Raw genomic sequence first — 19,325 nt, forward strand, 5'->3', positions numbered from 1 at the left:
CTCTGACTCCCTTGTTCACGTTGGGTTAATGTTACATTCCCGTCGGGTTAATAACACGGCCAATAAAAACAGTTCTCCGACTCCCTTCTCGTCCAATGACAATCAAGCGCCATCTCCCCGATCCCTTTCGGGTCGTGTTGAAACGGCGCGGTTCTCCGTCACTTACACCACCGCGTCCGTCACTCACGCTTAAACAAGCGGAGGGACAAAGCCGAAACCCCCCGCCCCTCTGTGTAAACTCATTCACAAAGTTTCATGCCTCTTATTTGCTGGGTTAGAGGCTAAATTGCTAAGCCCTCCCCTCCCTTCCTCCTCCCCCCCGCCCCCCCCCCCGGCTCCTCGCCCTCTGCTGTAAAGCTGTCGTAGCGGGTCCTGTATTAACATGGATTAAGTCCCTTTCACTGGGAAGAAAAGAAGAGCTTCGCTGCAAAGCCCGTAGCGCTGCTAGTTGGCCACAGTCGGCCGGACCCCAATCTCTACCCCCCCCCCCCCCTTCGCTGACGACAAAGTCCATATTGTGTCCGTCGGGGGGGGGGGAGAAGACACTGTCACGCTGCCTAAAGATTCTTACGGCGAGTATAGCTCCGACGCCTCGTTATAGCACGGGAGCGGCGAAGCTCAAAGCAAAAAAGAATTGCGAGTCGAGGATCGTGACGACAGATATCGAATTAAAGAGACGATGACATGTCATCTATATTAAGGTAGCTTCAGATATGCCTGGGAATTTGGTCTCATATCACTGATAAATAAAAGCTCAAGCTACGTTGGGGCTGCCTCTTTCGTCAGCTTCCCAAAGCCAGTTGAGGTATGGGGGAACTCAGAGGGTCCCCGGGTCGTGGGCCGGCGGAGGTAGAGGCTGGGGGCCCGGAGGTAGGGGCCCGGTCCTGGGCCAGCAGATGAAGACGTCAAAAAAACGATTTCCCCCCCAAAAAAGATACTGAGTGGTGTGTGGGGGGGGTTGTGTGTGTGTGTGTGTGTGTGTGTGTGTGTGTGTGGTGGGGAGGGAGGGGTCAGCTGAACTGCCAGGAGCAGAGCGGACCCAGCCTGGCCCCCGGAGCTGAGCGGAGTGGGTCCCGGTCCCCCCCCCCCCCCCCCCCGTCCCGGCCGCTCCAGCGCCTCCGCGTCGGTCGGCCCGCCGGGCCTCGGGGCGGCATCTCCCTCTCCTGCTTCTTTTCTGCTCGATAAAGCACTGAAGAGCCAATCAGCGCAGTCTTCCAGCTGGAGGAGCTGGGAGCTTTGCAAACAAAACATGCCTGTTCTAATCCCTCCCACCCTCTCTCTCTCTCCCTCTACCTCCCTCCCTCTACCTCCCTCTCTCTCTCTCACCCTCTCTCTCCCTCCCTCCCTCCCTCTCTCCCTCTCTCTCCCACCCTCTCTCTCTCTCTCTCTCTCTCTCTCCCTCTCTCTCCCTCTCTCTCCCTCCCTCTCCCTCCCTCTCTCTCTTTCCTCTCTGAGTCTGGGGAGATGGGAGTGTGTGTGTGCTTCCGTGTGTGTGTGTGTGTTTGTGTGTGTGTGTGTGTGTGTGTGTGTGTGCTTCCGTGTGTATGTGTGTGTGTGCATCTGTATGTGTGTGTGCTACTGTGTGTGTGTGTGCGTCTGTGTGCGTGCGTGCATGTGCTTCCGTGTATGTCTCTTGTATCCTAAATAGCTAGCTTCCACCGTTAAGGCAGGGGGCGAGGAGCGAGCGAGCCAGCCAGCCAGAGAATAAAGGAAACGGGCCGAAATCAAGCAGAACACATTGATTGACTGGGCTGAGTGCCATTCCAGGGTCACCAAAGCTCCGCATCACTCTGATTACATCGACGCAAATTGGATAAATTGGGACGCGGCCGCAGCGTTTCGTGCCAGCCGGTTGACCGCTGAACGTCCGAAGGCTAATGTGACGTCGACGAGTACGGTAGACAGTCCGCCCCGGTGAAGCCAGAGAAAAAAAGAGGGGGTTGTCATTTCTGGACAGAACTGAACGCTGGATGTATCTACCAGGAGTCATAAATAAGCCAGATCTCATGTTGAAGGAAGAGAACAGTAGAGTCTGCGATTTCAGACGGAGAGATCAGACACAGATGTAAAAACACATTCTCTGCTGACCCAAAATGACCCGCGCCAGATCCGCAAATACACGGCGAAGACAATTCTACACACACAAACACAAACATGTCCAACTTTCACACACACCCCCGCATGTCTAGGTCTAGGCCTGGCCCCGGCGGCGGCGCGCGGCTCTGATGTGTACCACGCCGGAGAGAAAACACTTAATTAGCTGTCGCTCCTCATCCGCGGAGCGCGGCGTCTCCGAGCGGCGATCGCCCCCCCCCCCCTCCCTCAGGGGTCAGCGGTCACCGGCGCCGGAGGAAGGTGCCGGAACGCCGCTGTCACACTTCACAGCGCTCCCGAGCCGCGGGCCAGACGCAGGGCGAACGCACGCTAACGACCGCGAGCGGGGTAAACATCTCAAACTGCGACGCCTCCGTTCCGCTGACTCCCGTTTGCGTGGCGTTTTTCCGGAGGCGGTTAGGTGTTATTCCGTTCCTCACACGGCTTCGCCCCCCCACGGGTTGCGTTTCAGGAGCAAGCGTTTTGTTTGATATTCTGCCAAGCCATCAGGGGGTGGGACCTAACGACCCACTTATTTGGACCCGGTGTCTATCTTTGTTGGAGCTCTGCGGAGAGACGGTTCCGGGACGCTGAAATGTGCCACAGCGCATCTGGTGGAAACACAATCATTGTCTAGAATGTCTGTGGTCAACTCCGGCTGCCATACGGTAACCAGAAGGCAACGCAACCTGCAGTCGGTGGTATTGAGCTGTGACTCTTTCTCTCCGTCGTTGAGACTATCTGTTTCTGCCGAAGCATCTTCGGGACTGCGGTTGAGTCGTGGGTACAGGGCTAGGCTAGCGGGTAGAGGGCTAGGGTAGGAGAGTCGCGAGCACAGGGCTAGGCTAGCAGAGACGTGGGTACAGGGCTAGGCTAGCAGAGTCGCGGGTACAGGGCAAGGCTAGCAGAGTCGTGGGTACAGGGCTAGGCTAGCAGAGTCGCCGGTACAGGGCTAGGCTAGCAGAGTGGCGGGTACAGGGCTAGGCTAGCAGAGACGCGGGTACAGATGTAGGCTAGCAGAGTCGTGGCACAGGGCTAGGCTAGCAGAGTCGCGGTACAGGGCTAGGCTACTAACCGCCTGCCTTTCTCTCTTCCTCCCTCCATCTCTCCTCTCTCTCTCCTTCCCTGTCCTCTACTCTCTCCCTCCTCCCCTGTCCTCTCCTCTCCTCTCTCTCCCTCCCTGTCCTCCCTCCATCTCCCTCCCCCGTCTGTGTGTCTCAGTCTCACCACACTAGCGTTTCTCCTCCCTGTTAGAAAGGAGCCGGCCTGGTATTTGAAGCCGGCGGAGGCTGATTCACATGGAAATGCCGCCTCCCTTTTGCCTTGACTTGCATTAACTCTCTCTCTCTCAGTTAATAGTTTCCCCGTTAACAAAGGCCTCGCCGGCCAATCAGCACGCCCCCTCAGAGCGAGTGGGAGAGAGGAGTGAGAGAGGAGTGAAAAGCCTAACAGGCGAGGCCTCGCTCCCCACATGTCGGGGAGAGAGAGAGAGAGAGAGAGAGAGAGAGAGAGAGAGAGAGAGAGAGAGAGAGAGAGAGAGAAGAAGAGAGAGAACAGTGAGCTCCTTCCTCACTAATCTGCCGGGCAGAGGTTGGATGCCAGACATGGTGACCAGAGGGGTGGGGGGAGGGGTTTGGAGAGGGAGAGGGAGAGAGAGAGAGAGGGAGACAGAAACAAGACACTGTTAGATGTCTATGGAATCCATTTTTTATGATAATGACTTTGGGGGGTAAATTTACTCCCACCAAGGAGTGATTAGAGTCAGTCTGGAGCAGTTGGCCGACCATCGGGTTGATGTTTTTTTGAGGGCTTATGAGAGAGAGAGAGAGAGAGAGAGAGAGAGAGAGAGAGAGAGAGAGAGAAAGAGGAAGAGTAGGGGCAGCATGAAGTGTGAGAGAGTGTCAGTTGCAGAGTGTTATTATGAATTGGATTTATATAGCGCCCTTCATGATACCCAGAGCGCTTTACAGAGTCCAGTATTCATTCAGACACAGTCATACCGGTGGTGGTGAGATACATCTGTAGCCACAGCTGCCCTGGGGCAGACTGACAGAAGCGTGGCTGCCAATCAGCGCCTACGGCCCCTCCGACCACCACCAACATTCATACGTTGCATGTCTTTATGATGGTGGGGAAAGCCGGAGTACCCGGAGGGAACCCACGCAGGCACGGGGAGAACATGCAAACTCAACCCAGAAAGGACCTGGAACGACCAGGATTCGAACCCAGGACCTTCTTGCTGTGAGGCGACAGTGCTAAAAAGAGGACCTACCAGTACATACACTACACACACACACACACACACACACATACACACACAAACACTACATGCATGCAGACACTACACACACATACAGACACACATTACACTCATGCACACACTGCACACACAACCACACGCACACACACACACATATACAAACGTACGCCCACACACTACACATACGCACACACAGACAGACCATTAAGACTGTCGCTGTCCGTCAGGCCGTGGGCCCCGCCCCGTCCTGTCTGTGAGAGCATGACAATGGAACAGCTGTGTGTAAGGAGATCCTGTAAACTACCCCCCCCCCCCCCCTCCCACGCCAAGATGGCCTCTCCCGGCGGGGAACGCCATTCTCACACCCATGCTAATTTCCGGACGCATCGCCACAGATGTGACACACACCGCCGCGCACGCGCAGATACGACACAGAGATCCGAGCGCAGATGAAAACACACACTTGGGATACGGCAATGCGTGCACGGTTGCTGTATCCCGCCGCCCCACACACACACACACACACATACACACACACACACACACAGAATGGACCTGTGCATTACTACCACGCTGCATCAAAACTGACCAACCACTGACTTTTATCAATCTATTCATATGAAGTGTTATTATCGCTGACGTCGGATCAAAACCTCAAAACTCAATTTCTTTGATTTTTTTTTTCCTTCATCAATTGAAAGCTGGGATTACCCTTTATGACCTCTGAACACATCCCGGCCCTGGGACCAATTAAAATGTATTCTAAACAGATCATCATATGTGATTTTATGTTCAAAAACATAGGAATTGGAATGTTCTTTTCAACATTCGGAAAGTTTGCTATTTTGGAGATGCGAGGAATTATTAGGAATTTGACAGACCTCCGAGTGGTCTTTCTAGACTGCTCTCGATATCGTGGAACGCTGGACAGGTCTGACTGAAACACCCACAATGCACGGCGGAGCCCCTCTGGAGTTACGTAACGTTCCTGGGTGTGACCCTGGAGCTTTGTATTAATAGCTGTTCCTCTGAGTGCACAGACTCCTAAGGTTTAATGTTATTTATTGCTTTATAAATGTTCTTATCCGGAAGACTAACATACTCCAGGAGCTTGCTCGATCGCCTTGTTGAGAGGGGTCAGGGAAGAATTATTTACAGCTCACTTATCTGGCCCCCGGGTGATTACTGTTTTTTTTGCTTCCCTCTGGAATATGTAGAGAGTGGGTCGTATGCCCACCTCCCTTGTTCTCTGTAAAGCGCATTGTGTTGCCTCTGGGTATGAAATGCGCTATACAAATAAAGCTTTGATTGATTGATTGATTGATTGAAGATTCAGACAAGCCGATTCAGACATGCAAGCAATAACACATTCACACGCACCACGCTGACCCTCACTAGCTTAGCCAATGCAGTTTTAAAACATGTGACCACGCTGTTGACACTAGAGCATACTCAACACATTTTGTATGTACGGCGAATATGTAGTAGTGTAATTCTATTTGTGTGTGAGAGGGTGTAGATTACATGATGAGGTTTTGACAAGACCCAGGGCAAACATGGCCCAGTGTTGAATGTGTCTACTACAGCGATAGGGTGTTTTGACAACATCATAGATACGCCAGCTGTTACTGAGTCACTCTCAGGCCTTGGATCCACAAGCCCCTCCCCCTTTCACTTGTTTTCAAGTGGTAGAGAGCTAGGACTAGGGTTGCAAAAATTCCAACAATATTCTCAAATTTCCCCATGGGAATTAACAAGGATTTATGGGAATTAACAGGAATAAAGTGGGAAAACAAACTTAATTAATTCCAATACATTTCTTAATTCCAATACATTTCAAGTTTATTGCTGTCAGTTCCCATTAAATCCCACAAATTCTCATTAATTCCCATGGGACGTTTGTGAATATTCCTGGAATTTTGCAATCCTAACACCGTGTCCTAACTACACGCGACACGAGCGAGCGTCAGCGACAAAATGCGTTCCCATTGCTTTGTTTTCTATTGTTATGTCCTAACTGGACGCGAGCGACGCAGCATGAAGCGGCGCGACATTTTAACTGCCCTTTTGACGCTCGCCCTGTTCCTATTTTCCTCCCGTCGCTCGCGTTGACAGGCGTCTGTCTTCAGTTGGGAATATAGACAAATGAAATAACAGAACAGGACATTTAACGGTTTCAGTTAGGACAGCAAGCATGCGATGTCGCGTTCTGTTGCTCGCGTCGCAAGCAGTTAGGACACGGTGTAAATGCGACTAAAAGAAGTGCGGATCATCGATCGCTGCCAGCGGCGCCGCCAGTCCGATGCTGAGCCAGGGTGCAGTGGCTAGTGCTCCTATAAGCCAGGGTGAGCCTGGCTTACCCACACAAATCCAAATAAAACTTCTGTCAGTGAAAGAAGGCACGAAAATCGACTTTCAGACTGTTTTTGACTTAAATGCATCAACTGTCCCTTTGTGACTCCTGTTATTACTTCCAAGCTGATAACTATTAACTAGGCTATATCCATTATGATATGCCTACTATAGGCTATAGCTCAAACTCGTAAATCACCCGTTTGATTTTTATAATGTGAATTGAACACAGCGTTACAGTGTAGGCCTATTCCTAGAGTTTTTTTTCCAAAAAGACTCCGGATCTTCCCGTCTACACTAGAACGCAGCTCCGGATTTCTAGCGCTAAAAACGTGACTCCGGTTGTATCCAAAGGCCTCCAGGTTCGAGGGAGGTTGGTTTTGGGCTGTGGTAACTGCTCAAGGGCCCTTCTGGTGCCTAGAAACCTCCCGTCAGGGCAAAACATTTTTGATAGAAGCATGTGTGAGTGCTTCGCTGGCTCTGGCATACCCGGTGTCAGGACCAACCAGACGCCACCGCCAGGGTGGCAGAGTAGCAGAGTAAATTAGACCGTCACCATTACATCAGGAGAGCACTTTGTACTTATGTCAATTAAAGGCGTGGGTTAATAGCCCATATGGGGGCAGTAAAAAGTCATGACTGTTCGCAAACCTCCCCGTTGGCTATATTGACTCATACCAGCTGCCGTAGTCTGAATTTTGTATTCGATGCCTATAAACCGATACAGACACAAAACAAACTGCGTTAAATTCAAACGTTCTATTGACATATAGGCTACAACCGCCCTCTTTATGTAGGTTTACAAAATGAATGTGATGAAATAGGCGACTGTTCATCCACCACTACCTCCTCCACAGAAACGTCAACACGTCACACCATTATTCGGCTCTGTAATTTGCACACTTGTAACATCCTAGTGTAGGCTAAACGTGGACTATGACTGTTCAAAAGGTCCATGTTCAATCGTAACCTTTGATTGACAAAAACATTATTGACACAAGTAATTAACAGTCAGACTTTGTGGACACGAGTGGTGAGCAAATAACTGGTGTTACAGTCATCAGCAGAGAAGAGAGACCTAGAAGAGAGACTTACCAGAGCCTGTCGTCCCTGGGTGGGTGACCTCCACATACACCTCGAACGTGGACTCGGGGCTCTCCCTGAAACAGAGGGCAGAGGTCGTTAGACGGGCTCTTTATGGGGAGGGGAAAAGAAGACACCATGCGGTAATCGCATGAGTCATTTAACGACGTCGGTCGGTAACCTTCCTCTGGGTAGAGTTAGTGACATTATTGGAACCCAATCCCATAAAGCCCATTGGACTGTGAGTGTGTGTGTGTGTGTGTGTGTGTGTGTGTGTGTGTGTGTGTGTGTGTGTGTGTGTGTGTGTACGCATGCGTCTGTGCAGTGTAACACTGATTTTTTCCCCCCCAAACAATGTGGTATTGCAAAATAAAATTCGGACATTTTTTGTTGGTGGTTATATTTCTGCCAGTCTACGCATGGATATATAAACTTGTGATTATGAAAAATACCGTTTTCGAGGGGGTACTCTGGGTTGTACTGAATGACATGATACCTTACTGCGTACGTCATTGACATCATCATACTATCACTTTATACCAGACGCCTCATAATATAACGATGGAGTTACTCCATTAAGCTAAGGATATCTATAGTTACTACTAAGCATGTAACGGTAACCGCGGTATTATGGTAACCGCAGTATTTTTGGGTCACGCGGTAACCTTGGGACTGGCTCGGTAAAACCGTAGGCTAAACTCACTGTTCTGGTCTGGTCAGATGTCTTATATCAAGCTAACTATTGGCATCGGTGTGCTTATCGGTGTCATATTTATTCAGTTTAAGTAATTTACGATCAAGCTAGCTAACCACCTTTAGCTCAATTGGCTCAGTTGCTGGTTAGCGATGAGAGGCGGAGTCCCAGCCCATCTGATAACCCTCCGTTGCGGGTTGGGAGGATGCAACGGTCGGCTGGGATCCTGCCTCTCATAGCTAACCAGCAACTGGTCACTTTGGGCTCATGTTCAATCCACACTAGTCACATAGCTTTCCGTTGCCCTGGAGGTCCACCCGTCTGTGAGCGCAACAGTCTTCTTCCTCTTTGAATTTTGTTTTAAAACTGTGTTTAATACCGTGATATACCGTACCGTGGACCTTGATACCGTGATATTACCATAGATAGTACCAGAGTTTTTGATACCGTTACATGCTTAGTCACTACACTGTCCTCATAATAAGCTCAAATCCTGACAATTACAACCCATTATGAAACGTCTGTAGTTTCACAAAAGTAGAAACAAACCTACTACAGCCAAAAATACATGATAATGTTAGATGCAAGGCAAACATTATTATCTAGCAACTGTACTAAAGGTATGGAATGTTTAAAAGGCATGACGGTGGTATGGGAATGCTATCATGTCGCCACCAAACGGTATTGATTTCACTCTTGCCCCTAAAGCAAGTAAACCAAGCAGCTGACAGAACAGGGCAGGTCGCAGTGGCCACACGATGGAGTTAAACAGGCCACAGGGATAGATGACACGCTGGCCTTTCTGCTAGCCCAACCCCTGCGAAGAGGAAGTCCATTGTTGAAAGACCCACATTGTGTTGGAGAAACAGTGGGGAAGGTTCATACAGTGAATTCAAGTGTGGGAAGTAGGCTTTGTTAGGATAGTTTAACCACAGTTTAACCCTCTACTAACCTGTTCACTGTGAGAATGAGCACAAGCAAAATAGTTTGACACGTCTATGATCTAGCCTACTTTGGGCAAGTAAGCCTAGCCAAACTTCTGGCGTGTTTCTATAAAATGCTATGAAGGTGATTACTGTTTTTTTGCTTCCCTCTGGAATATGTAGAGAGTGGGTCGTATGCCCACCTCCCTTGTTCTCTGTAAAGCGCATTGTGTTGCCTCTGGGTATGAAATGCGCTATACAAATAAAGCTTTGATTGATTGATTGATTGATTGAAGTCACTTCTTATTTGACCAGCACATGCCGTAGAATACAGCCCCTGCATAGATGCTGCTGTCATTCAAGATAGTAAACTCCAGTATGCAGAATAATTCACTACCCACAAAGCTCCTATCCTGGCATATATGGGCTAATGTTACTACCTTGTCACTGAGTAAGAGTTTGATAGTGGCACAAATTTAGAGGGAAGTACAACTCAGAATAAACATTTATCTTGGGGACCGAGGTTCCACTTGAAACATTGTATCAATACACACGTTTAAGATGATTCTGTCCTAAACTGTGTTGCCACAATTACATTTAGAGTTCAAATACACGCGTCCCGATATCTCCAGCTCGTTCAATGTGAGAATAACATGCCCAAAGGACATTTACGCACAGGAGTGTGACATTACCAAACCAACCAGACCAGCCCTGACGCCAATGTTTACATGTCCTGTCCAGGGTGTCGCTGCGCCTCCGGGCTCGTAGGGACACACAGACAACCGTGTGTTTACTAATATGTGTCCCCCGGAGTGACACCTTCCCAATCGGTTAGTAAATATGACAACTGAACAGTGAGATATTAGTAAACAAGTCGTTTTATCTGTCGCAACAAGTCAGGCCTTGCCTCTCTTCCCCCCAATGACTCACTGCAACAATGTGGATACATTTTCATATCATGGGAAATACAAAAAATGAATTCCTCTTACTTGATACGGGACCCCATCTTTATTTGTCTCTTTGTCCAAGTCTGGCGTCGTAAATATGGGGCGTTGACAGGTTTTTCGAGGGCTATTTGTCTAATAACCTGTCAGACAGTCCAGTACATCGCCATGGTCCATACGCGCGGATCACGCTCCACCTCTCGCGGGACACTGGGACTTGTAGTTCTCTTGCAGGGAAAACGTACGCTTACGAGAGGGGATTCTGTTCCTAGGAACTACATGTACCAGAATAGTTCTATTTGACTACGTTTGAGTCGCATGATGCGGGAGAGAGAAGAGGAACCGTTTTATTTGCCTCTGGATAACCGCAAGGATATAACGGAGTAGCTTTGCACCATATCATTCTACAGATAGCTTACATTTCTGCTTTCACTTGTGAATGGCCAAGTCATTTGAGATGTTTCATTCTTTTCTACAGATCAGTTACCATAGAATGATACAGTATTCGTGTCATTTAACTCATTGTGCAATGTCATCCTCGCCTCTCTCAGCTGTCCTGGTCGCTGATTGGACAGGATATTAATTCTCATTAGGCATATCTCGCATGTGCCTGTAAGCTTTGCACAGGCAAAATACTTTTAGCCCACTCGTAAGGTCGCTAAGATCTCTCGGGCTACATTTGAATAGATAAGAAATGAGATGTGACTTTGATTTGATATTTGAAACGTGAAAGACCTGCGTCTATAAACAAATACCACAAATACGTATAGGGCAATGGAAAACTAACCTCCAACATGGTTGAGTAGGCCTAAATACGTTGGATACATTGTTACTACAGCTTTTTGACCAATTCGTTGTTACAAAACATGTAGCCTAGGCTATAGGCATGATACAATGTCCAAATGTAATGTCCTCGATGTGTGACATAAACGTGACATGGCATTGACGGCCCGTACTTAGACAGACTATCTGATTGAATTATTGATTATTAGCATGGTTTGAATCCTGAGGGGCGCGCCTTTACGCACGTACGTAGACTATAATAGCCTATGTGCTGAATCCACTCAAATCCATTGGCGAGTCACGTGCTCATATTGTACAGTAACTGGTTGGTTCTAATACAAAATAGTCTATTTAGAAAAGTTTGAAAAAGTTAGAGAGAGAAAAAAATAGAAAAAGTTGTGCGTAAAGATGACGATAATCCACAACGTCAGATGGCATATCTGGACACTGCAACTACTGAACCTGAATGCGCTCTTTGGGATTGCACCCAATATTTTGCCCAACCCACTTCTGTTAGTGAATGGTGTTCGATGCTAATTAGTAAAATCACAAGGCCATGTTCATTACTCCCCATTTAAGTGTTCCAAGTCAAAACACATTAGTAGCACTCAGCGTGATGATGATGTAACCGTTTAATTGTTTACATTCATTCTTTTATTGGCTTCCTTACTGTATACTAATTGGGCCTACTACCATTTTTTAACACTGATATATGAGGATATTGACTAGGCCTAGATAAACATCTAAAAATAACATATTGAGACGGTCTCAGACAACTTGAATGCGTTCCCTGTAACCTAAATGGGCCCTAATGTGTGTTGGTCAACGATACATTCAACATAGATGAGCATGTTGTGTTTGTGCGTGTTTGTCATTGAAAGGCAGTTCTCATGTAGCCTATCTTCAGTGGTCATTGACATAAAAATACCGTTACCTTTGTCATATCAACCGTCAAGTCCTGGAACATGACAAGTTTACCGTATAAGAAACGTCACGGAAGAACACTCACTGAGATTATAGGTTAAAATTAGATCATTCCTTTATTTAAAAAGAAAAGTAGATGCATCAATCTTACTGAAAAATGCGTAGAAGCTTTATGGCAATAAGAGCTTGTGTCCAACTCCGCAACACGGGCGCTCGTGTGTGTGTGAGAGAGAGGGAGAGAGAGAGAGAGAGAGTGAGAGAGAGAGAGAGAGAGAGAGAGAAATAGATGGAGACATATAGGCCTACAGGGAGAAAGAACCACACGCGCACGAAGCCCAATTCCGCCTTCATTTTAAACGAACAATAAGGATTGGGTTGAGCGGTTTAAAGTGGATGAGGCTTGTTCAGATGTTGGAACATAAGTGAAAGGCAAGACTTGAACGTATTAACGTTAGGCTAGTTGGGCTCCAGCCAAACGAAGAGGATTCATTGGAGTCCTGTTGATGATTGAAGCTTTTTGACGTGTGAACATTGATCTTCATTTTCCGATACCCTGCATGAGAAGCTGGACTGGATCAATTCATTTCATTTCAAAAATTGCTGTGTTCCTGATTTCTGTAGGCTATTGCATGATTGGCATTTGGTATAATACAGCACGCCAGGCAAACGGCCTATGGGCATCCGTAGCCCAATGGACCTGAATGTAGGCGAAAACCCCACAACTTAAAGATGCTGTGCACTGGAGATCAGGGACAACACTAACCACTTTATCTCCAATTAGCCAACCGGTCACCGGAGCAGGCGCGCGCATTACGCAAAGCGTGCGTCGGAGGCGCACACGCGCAGTTTGGATATCCTCCCTTCTTTTCCAAGACGCAGTTTTGGACCTCCTTGGGCCAATTCAACAATATTTCAAGTGACACACACACACAAATTGAACAAAAGATCATTTTGAATAGGCCCATGATGACTTACCAAGCAGTTTTTTTTATCTGAAGGATAGGCGCTTGTTATGATATAGGCTTTAAAATGATGGTTGCAGTATTACGTCAGACATAAATTGGTGTTTGCATGTGAAAATTTTATTATGGCATAAATTCTCTCCTGCAGTAGGCTGTGGTGGGGTTAGGTGGGCTTCGGCTACATATTATTTTTAGTAATAGCTCAGCTCAAAAGGGTAAAGGAAGCTTGAATTCAGTCCCCGCATTTCCAAAGCCCTTCTGGTGCCGCAAAGAATCGCAAATCAAGGGAGAAATGCGTATTGACTTTGACGGTTGTTCATGCTAAGATCAGAGGGAGCATCATCGAGCGATTAAACAAAAGAATATCACCAGGGAACAGACGAGGCAAAAGAATAGCACCAGGGAAAAGACATTATAGGCTCAGTTACCATTAGGGTGTCACTAAAAACAAATAAGCAGACACGATAGAAAACTGTTTAGTGGGTTCACTGTCGGTGTTGAGGTGAGTGTTTTTGTAAAAAGGGAAGACAGAGGTAATCTCTCTCGCATCCACAGGTATTGATTTATCTAAAGAAGACAAGAGCAAGTGTTTGAGCGCGAGGATACAAGATACCACTCCGTCCGACTGATCCTCATATCATATTTCATATTTCATTCACGCACGCAGACGTGCTGGGCAAAGCTATGTTTAATGCATGAGCGAACAATATTCCAGACAGAGAACGTGGATGATAAATATGCATTTATTCAATTAAGGGTATTACATTAGGTTTTTTTTTCTATTTGCATACGGATTTAGGACGCACCAAGGCTATTCGTGTTTGTGCTGGGAATGGGTCCTTTCTGGTGTTTTAATTGAATAGATTACGGATACCTGACAAGTCTAGCCTAAATCCTATTGTGCATCTTGTGATAGTCATAAATACCTAGGTACACATAGTAGGTCGGAGGAATAAATGTTAAATAGGTGATTAAAAAACGTCAGACGGGCTTCTGTTCGGTTCGGTTCTTGGCATTTCATTGCTCTCGGCTAATGATTTTCACTGTTGTTTGTTAAAGCCGCTTCAGCTGTTGTGCTCATTGTTGACCCAACACAGTTAATTCATCCCGGAAACACTCTCCTCCAACAAGTGTCACATTGTTAATTGTATCCCCCCATTGTGTTGGTTTGTTTGTAATAATATTTCCCATTATTGTTCAGATAGGACTCAGCAGCAGACATTCATAACACGCCCATACTAGCTGGAAAATATTTTTTTTTATATTATACAGCTGACCGTGAAGGGATAAATTCTCCCAAATGGCTTTTGGGTCAATTTCTCTAAATTGACACACCTTTAAACTTCCACGCACGGCTAAACTAGGGCTATAACGTGCTTATGTTGTTTAGTTGAATATACGAAGGTCTCGCTACTTGATATTCCACCCTGGCATCGCCTACATGCAAGCATAATGTTTTGAAACATGTCCAAAAGGTTAGATAATCCATGCTGTGTCATTTGGCATTCTGTAGTAACCCGTTTTTCCCAGCTCGCTGTTCCAGCCCTTATGGGCGAGAGAGGAGCCCTGGCCCCGGCATATGGCCTCTGATACCAGCCTCGCCGGGCCTCACCGGTATTCAGCTGGTGTCTCTCTCTCTCTCTCTCTCTCTCTCTCTCTCTTTATCCCTCTCTCCACACACACAAACACACACACACACTCTCTCTCCATCTCTCTTTCTCTCTCACGCACACACTCTCTCTCCCTCTCTCTCTGTCTTACACACACTCTTTCTCTCTTTCGTTCTCTCTCTCTCTCTCTCTCACACACACACTCTCTCACACTCTCGTTCGCTCTCGCCTTCCTTTATCTCTCTCTCTCTCTCTCTCTCTCTCTCTCTCTCTCTCTCTATCTCTCTCTCTCCCTCTCACACAGGCGCAGAAAAAAGTGACATCATTTGAGAAATTACAAAAAAAAACGCTGTATTGAGATGATCGTTTAATTCACGTTGGAAAGAAAAAGTGAGAAGTATCAGTTCACATTATAGCCTAAACTAAACACGCTCATGTAGCCCGTAGCCACACACATACGCACACACACGCACACACACGCAACGCGTTTGGCGAGACAAAATGTTCCCAAATCCCACTCAAATCTGTTATTTGCACAGGCTCTTCGCTTGAGCAAGGTTAAGTAGGCTAAGTGATAGCACAATAACATATCGTTTGAATGTACGAGAGAAAATATACCATATGTTTTGTCAATCTTGGCAGGATGCTCCAGCGCCTCTCTCTCTCAAGCCTGTAAACTCCAAGCTTGTTAAAGGGAAATTGTTATGATAGCGGATTAAAAAAAATAGGCCTCCAAGAACGCGTAAGAAACACAAGTATGACTGAATGTCATGCCAATTCTCTGACAATATCGTTATACCTTCTCTGCTCATTAACAGGCCCGGAACAAATAAACATGTCACATTCATTCTCGTCATCTTTGTGACCGTCTCGACTGTCACACGAGCAACCTCATTGAGGTGGATGGTGACTGTAGTTGAATCCCCTCTCTCTTTGAAATCACAGACCTAATTAAGACCTTGGCAGATAGGCTAAAAGAGACGGGAACAGCACGGCGCAAGCTCAGTGTGCGAGTATACTCACTTAACACTGTAGCCTACTGACATTATTAATATTACTATCAAATATGAATATAAAAATGCTATTTTTTCACCACCCGTCAATTAAAACAGCATGCACGTGAACAACGATAGGCTATATCCTATAGTTTAACACACCACAAAGAAGGGAGAAGTCACATAGCCCTGTTACTGATAAAAAGTAGGATGGAAAAGTAGGCTTACATAGACAAACATGTGTTCTCAGTTTTCATGTTGGCCTTTAGTGAGAAACCACATAGGCTTATCGTTCTGTGGAGGAAAGATTACACCTTTAATTTTATTTTTTTAAGGCAAATCATGCTGTCTTATAGCCTGGCTGATTCAATTTATTGGGTTATTATTTACAATGGCCTATTTAAATTCCATGTAACCTGTAACAGTTTTACATTACAGTCATTTAGCACACGTTTTATGCAAAGCCACTTACAGTAATTCCCATTAACGTAGGTAGTCAATGTAGTACTAGTCCTACTGCTCACAAGAACTCACAAATGCATCTCCTTTCTAAACAAGTGAGCATGATGTAGTGCTAAATCCATCCAATCATTCAATCCATAACACCAAGTGTAAGAGTAGCAAAATATAAATTCAATGGATCCTGGTAATATTTAGTATCACAACCAAAACCTTCCAAATGTGTTAGTAGGTTAGCCCTAACAACACGTTCTAAAAAAAACTGCATGGCAATAAAATGATTCTGATTCTGAAACGCATTCAACGCAGGCCCAACGTTTCAGACATTTTATTTCTTATGGAAAATAGTAGGCCTACTGTAGGCCATACGGAGAAAACGAAAAAGCAGTATGGATATTGCTATACGTATTTGACTTATGGGACGTTTAATCTTCCTCGAATCATGTATGTACAGTATGCAAAATGATCTCCAGGTCCTGCATTCGATATAAGCAGATGAATAATATTGTGCCATCAGTTATGTCAGTGCATACGCGGGGGCCCCAGGAGGATCCGTGTTCTCCCGGTGTGTTTCCAGAGCAGACGCGGTCCACGGCCCACGGTGCGATAATACACGTCATTTGGCACCCGAGCCGTTTGCGTGTCAACAGCGAGATCTCATGCCCCGCGTGACTAAACGGTGTAATCCTCATATATATATAACAACCAAACTAACACTTTTTGGGATGAGTGACGAGAACATTTCTCGTGCTGTTTCTGCTGAGGAATTTCTTCATGGAAAGTCTACACTGTAGGCTATATCCTATGCATTCATAGAAAACCTGTATGTGCATGCTTCTCGAGTGATAACATTATTATTATAATTATTATTATAATTAGTGTTGTTGTTAGCCTATTACACAAATATAACGACATGTAATATATTGGTAGGCATATTCGTTACTACTACTACTACAACTAGTAGTAGGCTATAGGCCTAGTGGTATTGGCAATATTATTTGTTGTAGCAGTAGGCTATTATTTTATTGTATTGCCATCGCTGCTATATATAATTTGCCTATATCCTATTATGCAATATAGACTCTGTGTCAATATCGTGTTATTGATGTGTTCATTATTTAGATAAGAACTGTAGGCCAGACGCCATTATAAGAAAATATGGGCCTCTTGTTTCTGCTTTAGTGGGCTACATTGGCGTTTAACTGTTTTTGAATGCCTCATTTGGTCATCTGCTATCCGAGGTCCCAAAAAGTCAGAACCGCCTTAAACCTTGACAGATGAGGAAATATAACAGTGGGGAAAAAAGCGTCCGCAGCACCAAGTTCTCTGGTCTTTAATTACACGGATTAATCACCAGGTATCCATGCGCGGTGGTGGTATGATGTCGGGGCAACCGAGAGCTCAGGTCCCCCGCGGCCCCAGGCGGTGTTGGGTCTTTGTGTGAGTTTAGTCACGGGTGTTGAGATGGAGCTGGTCCCCGCATTGTGTATCGAGTGTGGCTGTCGGGCTTGGCGAACAGATGGCGCTGGTGCCGGCGGATGACGCTGCTAAGAGGTAAGGTAGCCGAGCTGAGGACCTGTGATTTGTCCAACTGTCACTTTCTCTTTGTGGAGACGGATGGCGCTCCACAGCAGAGGTAGACACTGTCCGTCTGTTTGGCTTCCTCTCTCTCTCTCTCTCTCTCTCTCTCTCTCTCTCTCTCTCTCTCCCCTCCCTCCACCTGCTAAGCCTACAACATGAAACAGCAGAAAGATTCCTACTCAATAGTTTTAACAGTTCACGGCAACACTCAAATGATAGCATTTACAAAACATTACTTTCACTTAAATAACTGACCATTAGGATTTGTCAAGCCTACCTTTAACCCCTTTTTTTACGCAATCATCTAACCCCCCCCCCTCCCTCTCTCTCTCTCTCTCTCTCTCTCTCTCTCTCACACACACACACACACACACACACACACACACACACACACACACACACACGCACGCACGCACACACACACGCGTGCAGGGCATCTGGTTATTGCATTTCTCTCCAATCAGAGCATTATTACGCCTTAAGACCCACGCGCCCTGACACGACAGGTTAAATGGTGTTAATAAGATATTATGATAGGTTGTTTATTGTAGGTCAAGCATGTCGCATTGTCAGTAATGGGTTTAAGTGAAATGTGAAATTCCATGAAAAAATCGTCGAAGAGGATAATAATAAGTCTATGTTAGAAATATTACAATATTTAATCGTGACTAAAGTAATCATATTGTTACACCAAAACATGATGTTTGCATTCTTGCAATGTGATTGCATAGCCATAGCCTATTAAAGACGAGCAATTGTCAAATGTCCACAATTCTAGGATGTATGTTTTTATAGGCTTTAACATTTAAAAGTTGAACCATAATTGACGGAGGCACGAACGAGTCAGTGACGTGTTCCAAACCAATGAACGAGTGAACGGACTGCGTGACGTACGAGTCCCGGTAGAAAAAGCGCGCGGTGCGTCGGTGGATACCGAGGAGGTGGCGGAGCGAGGCTTTGAGGCCGCTACAGGGAGTCTTCACAGGGATTTGTACTACAGCTCCAACCAATAGTCAACTCCTCCTCCTAAATTACACACTCACATTCACACACACACACACACTCATACGAGGAGACAGTGCGCAAGGAGCAGGATACTCGCACGAACAGAACGTCTGTTTTTTTTTTGCGTTGTTCGTGGACACGGACGTTTCCAAATTGTTTTACGCGCGGGTTATTCGCGTTATATTATTTTCTCTGACGGACATTCGACGCTGCAGTTTTGTATCAGCATCAGTGAGAGAAATTCCTGTGTTGTGATTCAAGGCTATAGCCTACTCTCTTGGATCAACGGTGGAGGCCAGCAGATAGCTACAAGTCTGCTGGACTATAGCTGTGTTGTTTTATACCTACATTGGATTAACTTTTGTCTTTTGGACCACCCCCCCACACACCCATAATTATGCAAGCTGAGTGTCTGTAACTGAACACAGTACATCTGCGTTCTCCTGAAATCTACACGTTTGGAGAGATTGTGGGGCCCAACCGCTTTCCATCGTCCTTTTGCTGGTATGCTTGTCTTTTTTTTAATCATGTGGATTTCTCGGCTGTATTAATTGTATTTTTTGATTTGCAACGTTCAAAGATGGTGTACCCTAACACCATAAAAAAATAAACAGACTATCACTTCGATAGAATCGAGATGAAAAAGTTCTACCGGT

General features: G+C 46.2%; 1 protein-coding gene across 1 annotated transcript in view; it reads right to left on the reverse strand.

Annotated features, from left to right (window-relative positions):
- dennd1a (DENN/MADD domain containing 1A) overlaps positions 1 to 10,534 on the reverse strand; it is a gene marked incomplete at its 3' end in the record, with an annotated part of 103,457 nt that extends 92,923 nt beyond the window's left edge. The window contains 2 exon segments of the mRNA XM_084460161.1: positions 7,802 to 7,866; positions 10,396 to 10,534. Of these exon segments, the coding sequence (XP_084316287.1) occupies positions 7,802 to 7,866; positions 10,396 to 10,412 (82 nt within the window). The 5' untranslated portion in view covers positions 10,413 to 10,534.
- Positions 10,535 to 19,325: the final 8,791 nt, after the last annotated feature.

Source organism: Borostomias antarcticus (assembly GCF_949987555.1).
Source record: "Borostomias antarcticus genome assembly, chromosome: 30".
Classification (NCBI taxonomy): domain Eukaryota; kingdom Metazoa; phylum Chordata; class Actinopteri; order Stomiiformes; family Stomiidae; genus Borostomias; species Borostomias antarcticus.